At 47.8% G+C, this 13,030-nt stretch overlaps 1 protein-coding gene across 2 annotated transcripts in view; it reads right to left on the bottom strand.

Moving 5' to 3' along the window:
* Positions 1-13,030, bottom strand: part of ASPSCR1 (ASPSCR1 tether for SLC2A4, UBX domain containing) — a 113,350-nt gene that overhangs the window by 48,015 nt on the left and 52,305 nt on the right. For both annotated transcript variants that reach the window (XM_068262230.1, XM_068262229.1), the window contains 3 exons: positions 5,742-5,808; positions 5,584-5,646; positions 2,243-2,295 (listed from right to left, as the gene is read on the bottom strand). In XM_068262230.1, the coding sequence (XP_068118331.1) occupies positions 2,243-2,295; positions 5,584-5,646; positions 5,742-5,808 (183 nt within the window). The remainder of the gene's footprint in view (positions 1-2,242; positions 2,296-5,583; positions 5,647-5,741; positions 5,809-13,030) is intronic.

Below are 13,030 nucleotides of genomic sequence, written 5' to 3' on the forward strand. Positions count from 1 at the left end.
CTCCACCAGAATTACATCTTTCCCTACTATCCATGGCGGCCTGCAGGGGGAATAGTAATTAACGCCACCTAGTGAATGCGCCTGGCTAATGGAAAACTACCCAAAAAGCTTTTCAGTGAGGAAAACTAATGTTCTCTCTACTTGCAGTCATAGAATCCTGCACAGGGTGAATCCACGTAGGTATGAGACATGTCGCCCAGAAGGGATCGGGAATTGATCCCGCAGATGACCGTGCAGGGCTAGGGCTGTACAGATGCATTATTAACCTCCAGGGGGTTGCGTGGGGTTCGGGGGCCAGTGTACAAACACTAGACTCCTGGCAGACACGGTCATTATCACCCGTCACAGCCAAGTTCAAGATAGAGTGTGTATGTAGCTCATTGCCAACGATTAAGACAGATATTCACCTACGAAGGAAGAAGCTTCTGGACCCTTCGGAGGTTTCCCATGTCCTCGCCCCCGCCACTGCTGCGGGCAGACCCCCGGAACATATCTCACAAGAGCTTGTGGTCGCAAACTTCCAGCGGGTCTCTGGCAGTGGCAGTGGTCTTCAAGAGGACACAGGAAGCCTCTGGAGGTTCGAAAGATTTCCCTCTTCTTAGTTAAAGGGGAACTTCAGCCTAAACAAACATACTGTCATTAAGTTACATTAGTTATGTTAATTAGAATAGATAATATAAAAAATTTTTACCCACCCAGTTTTAAAAGAACAGGCAAATGTTTGTGATGCATGGGGGCTGCCATCTTTGTCATGGGGGCTGCCATCTTTGTCATGGGGGCTGCCATCTTTTTGGTTGAAAGGAGGTGACAAGGAGAGGAGACACAGTTCCAACTGTCCTGTGTCCTGATCACCCCTCCCAGCTGCACATGCTAGGCTTCAAATGTCAAATTCAAAATGTAAGAAAAAAAAATTGCACCAAAACAGCAGAACGAGAACAACAAAATCAGAAATCCCATCATGCTTTGCACAGCATCAGGGGAAAAATGCCCGGGCAGTTTTCTTCTGTGCAGCTAAAAATGAGGCTTGTATAAGAGAAACAAAGCCTTTTCAGTGCTGCTGAGTAGATTTTTAGTCTGGAGGTTCACTTTAAGTATATCTTTTTCTTTAGCACCTGCCTCGGGTTCTCTTTAAAAGGGAACCTGAGGTGAGAGAGGGGTATGTAGGATGCCATATTTATTTCCTTGTAAACAATGCCAGTTGCCTGGCAGCGCTGTTGAATTTCTGGCATAAGTAGTGTGAGTCAAAACCGTGGAACAAACATATGGCTAATCCAGTAAATCCTGAATCAGAGTATTTGATCTGCTGCATGCTTGTTCAAGGTCTATGGCTGAAAGTATTATGCTGGATACACACGTTGAGATTTCCCGTTCGATTCCCGGGATCGAACGGATCGAATCGATTATTTCCAACATGCTCGATTCGGATTTCGATCGTTTCTGCCGTCGATTTGGCATACTTAACATGCAAATCGACGGCAGAAACGATCGAAATCCAGCATTAGAGGCAGAGGATCAGGAGGACTGCCAGGCAACTTGTATTGTTTAAAAGGAAATGAATATGGCAGCCTCCATATCCCTCTCACCTCAGGTGCCCTTTATAGGCCTGTACACACTGACTAAGGCAGCAGATAGGCGTGTGCACAGCAGCTGCTGACCCTTGACCCCCAGCCTGCGAGCAATCTGAGCAGCGGATCAACGCACCCCTGCGAAGGTCAATTGCATCGGCTGTGCCACTCCCCCATGTGACATCACACGCGCTGCTCCGTCGTCCCTCTGCCCCCCCCCCCCCGCATAGCAACAGAACGCACCATCAGCAGCATAGCAGACACGCATCTGTACAGGCCCTGACAGGTGACATGTGTACAAACCACAGCGCAGAGTCCTCTCTATAGCAATCAGTAAGCAATGTAACTGATAAGCTTCTGAGCAAAGTGAAACACAGTCTACTAAGTGCTCATTCCAATTTGTGCTAGATCTACCATATATTAATCATTTACACATTCTATCACTTGGCTTCTTTACATAATTTACTTTGGCAGAAATGGTGTATAATACCGATGTCATTCCTACATCCACTAGCAGGTATCACCATTAAATATTAAATGACGTTTTCTGGTGCAAAAGGATGTCAGGCACCACTAGAGGATAAATGATGGTTATTATATGATGGCAATAGAATTTAGTGATACTTTTTATTTCTGAACATTGCTCTGATTGAAGATTTTTTTAAAATGTCTTTTACCTCGAAAAGGTTTTGCGATTCATCCTTCAGCTCCGTGCGAGGGGGTGTGATAACTGCAGGAAGACAGAACACCACGTGTTACAACCTATATACAATGACTCAGGTGACATCCTTTCTGGGCAGTCTGTACTTCATTGGGAAAAAAAAGTGCAGTTACCATAGCGACAGACAGAGATGGTCAATGAGGTACTAATAATACTCGCTTGCGCGTAATTTTAAAAGCTGTACCTGAAGGAAAAATGTGCCCAGTTGGGTGCTTACCTAAGTAGATGGAAGCCTCAGGATCCTTCAGATCAGGGGTCAGGAACCTTTTTGGTTGAGAGAGTCATAAACGCCACATATTTTAAAATGTATTTCCGTGAGAGCCATACAATAGGCTTTAAACTGGTGATCCGCCGGGCAGCGGAAGTGTCAGACATCTTCAGCTTCTCTTGGGTTTCAGCAACATCAGCAATTTCCCCGAGAGCCAGACAGGAGAAATACAGACTAACAGCTTGTACAATTAGCTAGCTGACTTGGGGGTTAAATCACTTTGTAGGATGAGATCCCCGCACTTTGGCCCCATAGGCTGCTTGTAAAGTGCCAGACAGCCTACTCGGCCAAAGTGCGGGGATCTCCTCTTACAAAGTCACTTGACCTGACAGGGTCCAGAGTGGGTCAATTGGAACAGCTGTTAGTTTTGGGTGAAGTGTGAGTACGTTAGTAGTACATGCTACAGCAGTATCTTGCCTAATTTGCTTGAGCAGTGCAGCTTAGTGAATCAACCCCTACTGATTTGTCTGTAAGACAGATGCAGCCATCGAAAGAGCCACATCTGGCTCCCAAGCCATAGGTTCCCTATCACTGTTTCAGAGCCTTTCTGGGTCTCCCTCCATTTGGCTGTTCCAGTGCTGGGCGCCCCAATGCCCTCGTCAATGGAGCATGGCCGCACTGCGCACATGACTCATGCCTGCGCAGTATCACAGTGATGAACAGGCTCGCCCTTTTTATCGGCGAGCCCGAGCGGCAGCTCCATGTCATCCTATTCCCTTATGGGAGCGTAGCCGAGCCTCTGGAAGGAAGGGGGGGGGGGAAGTTGGGGGTCACCAGCACTGGCACAGCAACAGGAGATGGGGAAATCTCTGGAGGATTCAGATGCTTTCCTCTACCAAGGTAAGTATGTGGCTTTGGCTTTCCTCTACCAAGGTAAGTATGTCACTTTTTCTTTTTATGTCTCAGGTTTGCTTTAATGCTAACTGTATGCAGCTTCGAAATGGGCCAGACAAATGCAGTTCTACCACCACTTGAGATTAGCACTGTATCAATCTGCATAAAATTTGCATTAACTACCCTGACCCAGTAGTCTAACTCATGATCTCATGCTTCACAGGCAGAGCCAGTACCTCTGAAACACTCAGTACACACATCCTTAGATCTAGCGAACCACATTTATTTATCATCAAATAATGTGTCGTAACAGTCACATGGCCATTGCACCAGTGATGAATAAGCAGGGAAGCTAGAATTCAGGATGGGCAGAAAATGAGTGAAGAGGACACAGAGAAGCTAGGGACGTAATTTTAAAACTTTCTCAACCCGCCAGCTGAGGCAGCTCATCTCAAAGGGTAAAATATCCAGGGAACTCCTGAAAGTGCTCAAGGATCCCTGGTTAAGAAAGACTGGTCAATTACATGGTCTACCATTTCTGTATTATGTTTGTATTTTTATGTACCCCACCACAGTAAAACTCCCATCATCCGTCACCAACAGGGATTGGCTGATGCTGGATAAGAGTCGTTTCTGGTTGGTTAAAGAGAACCCGAGGTGTGTTTAAAGAATGTTATCTGCATACAGAGGCTGGATCTGCCTATACAGCCCAGCCTCTGTTGCTATCCCAAACCCCCCTAAGGTCCCCCTGCACTCTGCAATCCCTCATAAATCACAGCCGTGCTGTGAGGCTGTGTTTACATCTGCAGTGTCAGTCTCAGCTGCTCCCCCGCCTCCTGCAAAACTCCGGTCCCTGCCCCTGTCCTTTCCCTCCAATCAGCAGGGAGAGAAGGGATGCAGGCGGGGACTGGAGTTCTGCAGGAGGCGGGGAGAGCAGCAGACTGACACTATAGAGATAAACACAGCCAGCTCTGACAAGCTGTTTGTCAGCAGCGTGGCTGCGATTTATGAGGGATTGCAGAGTGCAGGGGGACCTTAGGGGGGTTTGGGATAGCAACAGAGGCTGGGCTGTATAGGCAGATCCAGCCTCTGTATGCAGATAATATTCTTCAAACCCACCTCGGGTTCTCTTTAAAGAGTCAATGTTAAAAATAGGCCTAGCTAAAAAAAACAAACAAAAACAGTGCTGTACTCCACACTGTATACTTACCATAAACTCTGTATTAATGTTGAAACACAGTAATTAAAGGAAACCCGATATGAGCAGGTACTTTTAAAATAAACATATCCCCCGAAAGTGTAAGCCAAACACAGGCTATTCCTGTAATTTATGCTGCTCTCCTGTGGTCATTTCAATCTTAATTTTTCATTTTTATCCTGTCTAAAATCCAATATGGCCGCTGTCTGCTTCTGGATGTGTGTACAGTCATCAGAGCAGTAGGGTAGTGTCCCTATATGTTCCAGGCTCAGATGGGGAGAGAGAAGTGTGTAACTCAGGCTAGGACACTTATCTGGGTAGATAAATAAATCTAGGTTTACCAAGCTGGATCGATCATTTCCGACATATTCGATTGGGTTAAGTATGCAAAATCGACTGCTGTATCAATAGAAACCAGATCGAACATGTCGGAAATAATCGATCGATCCCGCGGATCGAGCGGGAAATCGCATTGTGTGTACCCAGCATTACTCTACACAGGCACTGCTCTCTGTGATGCCGTTCTGTGCACAGATATGGAGAACACAGGCAGAGAGGGGGGCGGGCTTTAGCAGACTGCTCTCACAGATGGGCAGAACACAGGCAGAGAGGGGCAAAATTGAGCAGACTGCTCTCACAGATGGGGAGAACACAGGCAGAGAGGGGGAGGGCTTGAGCAGACTGCTCTCACACATAGGGAGAACACAGGCAGAGAGGGGGCAAGCTTGAGCAGACTGCTCTCACAGATGGGGAGAACACAGGCAGAGAGGGGGGCAAGCTTGAGCAGACTGCTCTCACAGATAGGGAGAACATATGCGGAGAGGGGGGTGAACTCGAGCAGACTGCTCTCACACATAGGGAGAACACAGGCAGAGAGGGGGCGGGCTTGAGCAGACTCACTGCTATAGAGCTTCCTGATAAAGCAGCCGACAGAGCTTACAATAATTGTAATTATTATTTACAATACACGGCACATGCATTATATAAAATAACGTACAGAGATAAAATGGGGTCTCCGGCTCAGCTAGGTGGCTTCGTACAAATTCCTTCACTGATCCCACTGCAAAAAGAAAAGAAAAATGACCACTCAATAGACTAAACAACTAAGGAACAAGAAAGGTCATAGACAAAGGATTAAAAAAAAAAAAGACATACGGGTTTCTGTCACTCTGAAAAATCCTTGCAGCATGTAGCGGTCTGGGAAGAGAACTCGAAGTACAACCTGCAAGAAGAGGGAGACCCAATCAAACAGCAGTCTGCGTTCACAGACAGTCACATATGCTGGGCTCAGCAAGTAACCTGTGCTGTCCTCTGGAGAGGGGAAGCAAGAACTCAGCAGCCTGCACAGATAGACAACATGATGGCATTGCACTCAGTGGGCTCAGCGACAGCATGTTCTGTCCTACAGAAAGGGGAGGACAGGCAGGGGGCTGGACTCCTAGGCATCCATTTAAAGGGGACCTTAACTGAGAGGGATATGGATGTTTCATTTTAAACCATACCAGTTGCCTGGCAGTCCTGCTGATCTCTTTGGCTACAGTGGTGGTTGAATCACACACCTGAAACAAGCATGCAGCTAATCCAGTCTGACTTCAGTCAGAGCACCTGATCTGCATGCTTGTTCAGGGGCTGTGGCTAAAAGTATTAGAGACACAGGCTCAGCAGGAGAGTCAGGCAACTGGTATTATTTTAAAAGGAAAAATCTATATTCTTCTCAGTTTAGGTTCCCTTTAAGGCACAACTCTGTTGACTATGTAAAACTACTCAATCCTCTATTCAGGTTGAGTTAGGAGTTATACCAGCAAATGACGTATCGTGTCACCAGAACCCTATATCAGCCAGTTTCCAGCCCCTTGAAGAAAATGGCCATGACCTATCCAGTGCTGGAGATACAGGCGTGTTGAAGCTCTTTTTTCTTCAAGGAGGCGGGGCTACATGCTGGAGCCCGGTTAAAACTAGACTCGGGGGACATAGCATACACAATTTGCCAGTTAAGCCTGGTACACACATCCAATTTTGAATGACCAATTTGCTTACCTGCTCAGCCTGCTCATAGTATTCAAAAAACTGTTGGTCATTATACTACATGGAGGTAAAATTGGACAATCAAAATTGGAGGTGTGTACCGAGCATAAAAACACAACCTCAGATTAATAATCACCAGAGACCTGCTTTAAAAGTCAGATCTTGTACACACAGATCGTCTGCCCCCCAAAAAATTCTCACATTATTCTAGGCATCAAAATGGTCGATGTTTGCATAGCCCTGAATCCTTTTAAATGCTCAGTCATGCTTAAAGAGGACCTGTAGTGGCATATAGTAGAATGCAGTAAATTATGCAGGATACACAAGTTTACAGAAATTTTCCTGGTTTAAGCATCAGAAACACTTCCTGTATCTATATACTAGCTGATTGCCCAGCGTTGCCCGGGTATGCATTTGGCTGGTGTTGGCGCCCGCCCACTTTTTCTAACCCTAACACACAAACACTCAATGACCAAGTTTGTGAGCTTTGGCTTCAATCATTTGCAATGAAATGAAACAAATCTGATTGGTGGTTTGTGGCTCCACCTCCTTTTCTGAATTTGAACCCCAGTCACTCAATGACCAACTGTACCAGGTTTGAGGCTTGTGCCATTAACAGTGCAAGAATGGCAGCAATTACATATTTCCCTTGAAAATCAATAGTTGAATTTTGATTGGCTTTTGTAGGCTCCACCCACTTTTCAGAATATTAATCCCAGTCACTCAGTGACCAACTGTGCAAAGTTTGAGAACCCTGCCATTAACAGTGATAGGCTCCCTGCACACTGCAAATCCGTTTTCCGATTTCGTTTCAGATTCCGATTTGAAATTCAGATTTTCCCTGAATGCAATCAACAGAAAAATGGAGTGAAAAACGCAGCATGCAGTAACGATTAAAAGTCGGAATCGGATGTAAAAACCGATAAAAAAATCGGAATCGGAATTGCATGCAGTGTGCAGGGAGCCTAAGAAGGCCTGCAGTTTACATTTTCCCAGTGAAATGTGTATTTGTCTCCACCCACTTTTCAGTTATGGGGATAAAATGTATCCTATATGTTATTCCAGGTAATGCATTACGTGTGTGCCAAACTTCATTCAATTCCGTCAAGCCATTGTTATTGTTGCGTGATTGAGTAACAAACATCCAAACTTTTGCATTTATAATATTAGTGAGATTGCTGTATATTGGTCTCTAGCCCCACCCTCCCAGTGATGTCACAGCTTAAGCTGTTTAGCTATGCATGATTCTCCGCCCTGCAGAACATTCTGGGGGATCAGGTATATTTTGTACTGACTTCGGAAATTTTCAGAAACAAAAATTCTGCAGAACTGCACCTGAGATAAATGTCATAATATACAGTAAATCAGGCTGAGGAAAGATTTTACAATGGGCAAGAAATGACTTTATTTAAAAATGGATATGGGAAGAAAAAAAAAAAAAAGTTCCTCTTTAATTTACGATAAATCAATTCTTTAAAAAAAAAAAGTTTCCTAAGAACACTGTAGCTTTTTAAAAGAAAACCGGATTCCCCAATTCACAGATTTTCCTCTTCTCCTCAGCGATCTTTAGCTGCCTGCTCACTCTCTGCTCCCAATCAGACTGAAGACACGCCTCCTTACTACAAACTGACAGTCTAGCACAGAGTTGTCAAACTCAAATACAAAGTGAGCCGAAATTGAACCCTGGGACCTATTCGCGGGCCAACCTCAATGTCTACTGGCCACCTTCCTCCCAAGTTCTCTGGTGTCTAATGGCCTCCCTCCAACCCCTATACAGTTCCCCGGTGTCTAGTGATTCTCCTCCCTCCCCGATACAGTTCCCTGGTGTCTAGTGGCCTCCACCTTCCCTGATACAGTTCCCTGGTGTCTAGTGGCCTCCACCTTCCCCTATACAGTTCCCTGGTGTCTAGTGGCCTCCACCTTCCCCTATACAGTTCCCTGTTGTCTAGTGGCCCCCACCCTCCCCGATACAGTTCCCTGGTGTCTAGTGGTCTCCACCCTCCCCGATACAGTTCCCTGGTGTCTAGTGGTCTCCACCCTCCCCGATACAGTTCCCTGGTGTCTAGTGGTCTCCACCCTCCCCGATACAGTTCCCTGGTGTCTAGTGGTCTCCACCCTCCCCGATACAGTTCCCTGGTGTCTAGTGGTCTCCGCCCTCCCCGATACAGTTCCCTGGTGTCTAGTGGTCCTCCTCCCTCCCCGATACAGTTCCCTGGTGTCTAGTGACCCCCACCGTCCCCGATACAGTTCCCTGGTGTCTAGTGGCCCCCACTGTCCCAGATACAGTTCCCTGGTGTCTAGTGGCCCCCACCATCCCCGATACAGTTCCCTGGTGTCTAGTGGCCCCCACCATCCCCGATACAGTTCCCTGGTGTCTAGTGGCCCCCACCGTCCCCTATACAATGCACTAGTGTTTAGTGCTTTCCCCTACTTCCTCATAAGGTTTCCTGGTGATCTAGGGCTTCACCCCCAATATAACTTCCCTGGTGGTCTAGAGTGGAACAAACATAATGCAAAGTGGGGAAACCACTTGGGGGGCTAATGTAATGGCTCTGAGGGCCAGATTTGGACCGCAGGCTGGAGTTTGACATGTATGCTCTAGCAGCAAGGCGTGGCTTCAGCTCACAGTGTAGTTGTTGCCCCTCCCCCTCTATTTTGCATGTACGCCATGAATTTACATAAAGTTAGATCAACTCGGAATTATTAATCTCTCCCTTGCAATCTCACAGGTGCACATCTAAAAGGATGAAAATCACGGGATTCTCCGCTGAACTTCTCATGTGGTTAGCCCGCTTCACATAAATGACAGATTTTAGGCTCGATCAGGAAGCCGGACTAAACAGCCATTGTAGCGGACGTACTCATGGGCTCCGATGAGTCTTATCAGCAGAAAATGAGGATGAACATTCCTCGAGCTGCGAGCTATAAACATGTAATTGGTTTCACATTGCTCAAAGTCTTTTATTTGGTTCAAATGAAAACAAGGAGATCAGAGGAGTTACATAAGAGCTGTAAATGGGAGAGGGGACAGATGAATGGAAAACTCGCAAATTAATTTTTATTTACTTTGCGTGCATAGAATGCCCTTACCCAGATGACCGGCTATATTCCTGGACTAAGGCCCCAGTCAAACTTGCGGTTCAAGTCCGCAAGTGTCCGGGTCCCGCAAAGAGACCATACGGGTCTCTGCGGTGGCCACAAGTTGCCACCAGTTGCAGATCCGGAATGTATCAGTTCTGGCTACAATAAAGTAGCCGGAACTAGATACTTTGCAGTGCCAGAAAGGCACCGCAAGCATGGGGGATACCGGCGTGTAGTCCGGGCCCCCCAAGTGGCATAGGACTGGTGCTGGAAGCATCCGGTCCTATTGCCAGTGTGATGAGAAACATCCGTTTCTCATTGCACAGCATGGCCGCATGTGGTGGGTCAGGATCCGGCCCGGGTGCGTGGGCCGGATGACCGGACCCGAAAAATAGCGCATGTTGGAAAAGTGTCCGGAGTCCGGCTCTGTTCTGTACGGAAGGGACGCATGTGAACGTCCGCATAGACTTTGCATTGCTATGCGGAACGTACGTTCCGTTTGTACAGTATGCGGTCCAGATCCGATTAGGCGAATCCAGACAGCGAACGCTAATGTGAACCAGGCTACTGCTCTTATCGCCACTGGGGCTGGACATAAGGAGACGACAACAACAAAACATTTGTAAAGTGCTTTTCTCCTGTAGGACCAGGTTTATAGTGATGTGTACAGGGGGGGAAAGTTATGTGATCATAATTGCTAGACTAAGACCTCAATTCACTAAGCTTATCTTCTGTCTTTAATAAAGTTTCTAAAGTTATCACCATGGTGATGAGGCATGTAGTATTCAGGAAACATTTTACGTCATACAAACCTAAGTTAACTCTTCTGTCTTTAAATTAACTTTTCAAACCTTAAAGAGAACCCGAGGTGGGAATTACTTTTACTATTGGGGCACAGAGGCTGGTTGTGCGCACTAAGACCAGCCTCTGTTGCCCCATCGTGTGTCTCCATGTCCCCCCTGCTCGCCGCTATACCCCCCGCATTGCTGGCGACACGCAGCGTGTCGCCAGCTCAATGTTTACCTTGCGCTGTCAGTCAGCGCTGCTCCCCTGCCTCCTCCGCATCGGCGCACCCGCCCGTGTCCCTTCCCTCCGGCTGATAGGAGGGAAGTGACGCGGCGGGTGGCGCCGATGCGGAGGAGGCGGGGGAGCGGCGCTGACTGACAGCGCAAGGTAAACATTGAGCTGGCGACACAGCCAGCAATGCGGGGGGTATAGCGGCGAGCAGGGGGGACATGGAGGCACACGATGGGGCAACAGAGGCTGGTCTTAGTGCGCACAACCAGCCTCTGTGCCCCAATAGTAAAAGTAATTCCCACCTCGGGTTCTCTTTAAAGAGAACCCGAGGTGTGTTTAAAGAATGTTATCTGCATACAGAGGCTGGATCTGCCTATACAGCCCAGCCTCTGTTGCTATCCTAAACCCCACTAAAGTCCCCCTGTACTCTGCAATCCCTCATAAATCACAGCCTTGCTGTGAGGTTGTGTTTACATCTGTAGTGTCAGTCTCAGCTGCTTCCCCGCCTCCTGCATAGCTCCGGTCCCTGCCCCTGTCCCTTCCCTCCAATCAGCAGGGAGGGAAGGGATGCAGGCGGGGACTGGAGTTCTGCAGGAGGTGGGGAGAGCAGCAGACTGACACTATAGAGATCAACACAGCCAGCTCTGACAAGCTGTTTGTCAGCAGCGTGGCTGTGATTTATGAGGGATTGCAGAGTGCAGGGGGACCTTAGGGGGGTTTGGGATAGCAACAGAGGCTGGGCTGTATAGGCAGATCCAGCCTCTGTATGCAGATAATATTCTTCAAACCCACCTCGGGTTCTCTTTAAAAGGGGTTCTGTGGGGGTTGTGGAAGAGAAAAACTGCCACTTACCTTGGGCTTCTATGAGCCCCATGCAGCGGTAATGTCCCACGACGTCCTGCTCCCATCCACCGTTCCCCGCAGCCGGCACCGGGCTATTATTCGTCTGACATACAGACGAATAATGCGCGTTGCCGTTCCTCCGCTCGCGTCATCTGAGGCTTACTGCGCAGGCGCAGTACAATGGAGCCTTGTACTGCGCTTGCGCAGTAAGCTTCCGATGACGCAGGCGGAAGCGAGCGGGTGCGCGGCCACTCTAGCGCAGCCGCAGTTGGATCCCATGCCCCTTAGACCAGGGCCGGCGGCGGAGAACGGCAGATGGGAGGAGGACGGCGTGGGACATTACCGCTGCACGGGGCTGATAGAAGCCCAAGGTAAGTGTCCGTTTTTCTCTTCCACAACCCCCACAGAACCCCTTTAAAATAACTCCAGAATTCTAAAGTTAAAGACAGGCTGTTAATTACCTGCTTGTGAAAATAACTACAGAGGAGGTAACTTAAGGAATGAAGAGATAAGTTAACTCTCTCACTGTGTGGTGGTAAGTTACCACTTGTCTTATTATCTCCAGCATGATGTTAGTGAATTGAGGCCTAAATCTGTAGCTAAGCACATCCAGTCTAAAACTCTTGGTTTATTATAAAATATTAAAGTTCCACGCATACTTCGCCAGGCACAAAAACATGGAGAGAGGGTAGGCATGTTTCAGAGTCTACAGCCGTTTCACATCCAAATCTGGGGTGCTTCATCAGGACATTGAGCGCCCCCAGTTAGTATTCCCCTTATACATACAGGTAGTCCCCGGTTAGCGAACGAGATGGGGACTGTAGGTTCATTCTTAACCTGAATCTGTTCTTAAGTCGGATCATTGTGCCATCTCTGCCCCCTGTACCTCCTATGTGCCCCCCCTGTGCCTCCAGTGTCCCCCTCTGTGTCACCTCTGTTCTCTGTACCTGCTTATACAAGTTTAAAAGCCATTTTTTCTTTGAATTTTTTAAAATCGTTTTTTCTCAAAAACTACAAGTCCAATTTGAATTTTTTTTTTTACTTGTTCCCATGGAAACACAGAATCTATGGCGTGCGTATCGGCGGGTCATTCGTAAGTTGGGCGGTCGTAAGTCGGGGAGTACCTGTAATCCACTTACCAAATGCAGACACACTAGAGCGGGAGGCTCCGGCCGCCAGGTTCCCTGCCTCCTGATTTGTCGCCTGTAGATAGTGACAGCTTCCGGTTTCTGCCTGTTGGAACGTCCCGGAAGTCATTGATGGTGGTGCCCGGCATGCGGGGCCAGCGTCCTAGTGTGTCTGCATTTGGTAAGTGGATTATGTAAAAGGGGGATACTAACTGGGGGGGGGGGGGGGGGGGGGGGGGAGGCTGATGTCCTGATGAAGCACCCCAGATTTTGATGCGAAACGGCTGTAGACTCTTAAACATGCCTACCCTCTCTCCATGTTTTTGTGCCTTGCGAAGTATGCGTGGAACT

The sequence above is a fragment of the Hyperolius riggenbachi genome, chromosome 12, assembly GCF_040937935.1.
Source record: "Hyperolius riggenbachi isolate aHypRig1 chromosome 12, aHypRig1.pri, whole genome shotgun sequence".
Taxonomy (NCBI): Eukaryota; Metazoa; Chordata; class Amphibia; order Anura; family Hyperoliidae; genus Hyperolius; species Hyperolius riggenbachi.